This window comes from Poecilia latipinna, unplaced genomic scaffold (genome assembly GCF_001443285.1).
Source record: "Poecilia latipinna isolate Pla-1442-1.1 unplaced genomic scaffold, P_latipinna-1.0 Scaffold268, whole genome shotgun sequence".
Lineage (NCBI taxonomy): Eukaryota > Metazoa > Chordata > Actinopteri > Cyprinodontiformes > Poeciliidae > Poecilia > Poecilia latipinna.
Window position 1 is genome coordinate 332,723 of NW_015112884.1, and position 3,154 is coordinate 335,876.

The following is a 3,154-nucleotide window of genomic DNA, read 5'->3' on the forward strand; positions in this document are numbered from 1 at the left end:
CTATTAATCTATCTGTGATGTTTTTACCCCTGTAGGGAGCGTTGCTTTACCACTGAAGTCCTGTTTAGATAGCGAGGTTCTGTTAGTGTGGGTAGATATGTAAATACGGGCTAATGAGAGCTTTCATTGGAGCTTAATATCAATCACTGCAGCAGTAAGATCTGTGGCATTTCTGAGAGGTGAGCTTTAAACCGAGCTTGTGTATTTGTGCACAGATGCAAAAAAAAAAAAAAAAAAAATTGGTTTTTTTTTCCCCCAGTCTTTTTTTCAAACTACAATAAAAATGTTGTAGGTCTGTCTGTGTGGCTTGATATTAACCAACTTCTTCCTCTTCTGCTTTTCCTCAGCATGCGATAACTGTAAAAATGGCGCATGCAGCCGTCAGGGCCAGTGCTGCCATGAGCAGTGCCTGGGTGGCTGCTCGGAGCCAGGGAACGCCACCAGCTGTGTGGCCTGCAGGAACCTCCAGCATGGAAACATCTGCATGGACAAATGCCCTCCTGGATACTACGTTTTCCAAGGCTGGCGCTGTGTCAGCTTCTCTTTCTGCCAGGTTTGTAGTAGCTGAGATTTCTGTCACCAAATCCCCTTACTGAGATATTCTGATTTGTCTGAAGTGGGGTTCTGTGAAGTAGTTTAAAGCAGGTAGTGTTTTATTGCTTCCACTTTGTAGGACCTCTGATGGACGTTGTCATAATTGCGAACTTTTAAACAATTCTTATTTTTAACATTTTTTAATAGTGTTTTGTATTGTTGATTTTTGCAAGGTGTCACTTTTGTGTCAGACAGCTCTGATCTGAAGACGACATTTTGGACTCAGATGCAAAGTCTTTTATTTGCTCTAATTTGGGTTTTAATAATTGTCTAATGGATAAATGTCATTATATTAAAAATATTCAACAAGGAGGGATGAAAGTATATATTAATTTCCTAAGACACAACAGAATAGAATTGAATAGGAAGAGGAATAGGAAAACCTTTATTGTCTCATTGAGGGGAAATTCTGCCGTAACAGAGGATCTGATTTAAACAGGTTCACACAGAAGTTTCAAAAGTTTTAAAAATTGTGTATAAAACAAGATTAAAAATAACAACACTTATATTATAATAATAGCATACTGTACAAGATGCAGTTATTAGAATATAAATATTGTACTTACAATCCAAAGGATGTACAACTGAGTGAGATGACGTTTACAAAACGTCCATAACATGGAATTGTTTTGAACTTTAAAAAACCCAGCAGACTTTTTACAATCAGTATACAAAAACAGCAGAAATCTATACAAAATATGTGGGGTGAGGGTGGGGTGGGGGGGGAAGAAACACAAACAAAAAACTGTGCAACAACTGCGCTATTGCCAGCAGGGATGTAAACATTGAATTTATTGGGGAGCAGCTGCTGGGAGAAACGATGATGAACAAGAACAAGATGAGACCACAGCCATATTTTGGGGGGAAACTAAGACTCGCCACATGTGTTTTTCAGGGGTCAGAAGCCATTTTAATTAATTCATTATAATAGAAAATCTTTTTAGCCACCAAAACAGATTAGGCGGGCTGATGTCTTTTTTATTTTTTATTTTTTTTCTTTGTCTTGCAGGACCTTCACAACCAGTGTAAGAAATCTAAAAACCTGGATGCCAACTGCCATGAGTACGTCATCCACAACGGCGCCTGCATTCAGGAGTGTCCTTCTGGATACAGCAGCAACTCCACGACGTAAGTCTGGCTCGCCACGAGCTCACATGCAAACACGACACGGAGGCCACCATCAACACAAGAAAAACAAATGTGTGGTGGTTAGTGAGCACAATGACATTTGTACACAAACGTACCAGGGCGCTGTTGAGTAGAGAGATCTATTATCTGAGTAAAGATTGCGGCGAGGGCTGATTTTTTATTTTTTTTCCCCCTTTTGGGGAATTTTAATCGTTTATTTCTCCGTTTTTGTTATTCGTCTGCTCATCAGTGAAATCAATCTTTTAGGCTTAAAACACGTGAAGGGCTTCTGCAGTAGGGTTATTGATATAGCGAATGTCTCGTTGCGTACAACTAACTTGCCGTCTAAGGTTTTGTGTCAAAGAATAATCACTTTCCAGCAAAAACTTCAGTTTTATGAGTCACAAAACAAACAAACCTAACAATCTAATATTGAACTGGAGGCACCCAATGTGGAGTTTCTAGTCATTACTTTATATTAAAGTTCTCAAATAAGCCCATTTTGTTCTCATAGTTTCCAGTATTTTTTAACGGTTACGAAGGATAATTAAGTCCCAATTCCATTATTTGCCATTTAAACAGAAAGGACTCGTCTGATGTAACAAGAAGCTGGTAAAAAGTCTCTGTGCTGTTTATGACTCCAAATGCAAACTGGATATATTATTAAAATTTGATTTTAAAGAACAATCAGCCGTTATTTTATAAAAGTGTTCTTGTAATATTGCATCCTGTCCAGCTAGTTTATTGTGTATCAAGAGTTTGACATTACTTATTTTTCCTGCTGACACTAGTGTTGTCAAACTGCACCAGCTTTAGTAATCTGTCAAGGAGCTGTTTATTTAGGATTGGATGTTTCACACGGTTGTTTCGTATGGCATGGTTTATCATGGGGATTTGAAAGATCAGTTTAAAGGGTCATAAACACATTTTATCCTACCGGAAAAGATTATGTCTGTGCTTAAAGTGACCAGAGTAGGATGTGCCAGAGAGGTGGAAAACTTAAGGAACTAAAGAGCCACATAGCGAGGCCTTTATCCTGCTACTCGATATCACCGGTGCAAAAATCATCCTAAACATCTGTTATACCTGCTTCTTCTGAGCTCACCGTTTGATCTGCATTCCAACAATCGAGAGCAGTCTTACTTGTTGCAAAGGAAAATCACTGTCATGCTTATTTAGCCTCACTGGCTCTTGCTAAACCAGGGAGATGCGTGTTTGTTTAGAAGCCAAGTATGTGTTTTGGAAACCACTCCTTGTTTACACGCTCACTAAACGCATGCATGAGGCTTGAGCAACGAGTATAACATACTTTCCAGCAGGAGGAATGAAATATTCATGTGACTAAATCATTAATGTGAGCTATTGCAAGAGGCGACAGTCACACCAACCAAAGACGACGACGACCTGAGATCAATATGAAAAGTCGGGGGGG

The 3,154-nt window shown here is 39.1% G+C and overlaps 1 protein-coding gene across 1 annotated transcript in view; it reads left to right on the forward strand.

The window, feature by feature from the left end:
* Window positions 1-365: 365 nt before the first annotated feature.
* LOC106948013 (insulin receptor-like) overlaps window positions 366-3,154 on the forward strand; it is a 23,024-nt gene continuing 20,235 nt past the window's right edge. Inside the window, exon 1 of the mRNA XM_015033431.1 lies at window positions 366-553. Coding sequence (XP_014888917.1) covers window positions 366-553 — 188 coding nt within the window. The remainder of the gene's footprint in view (window positions 554-3,154) is intronic.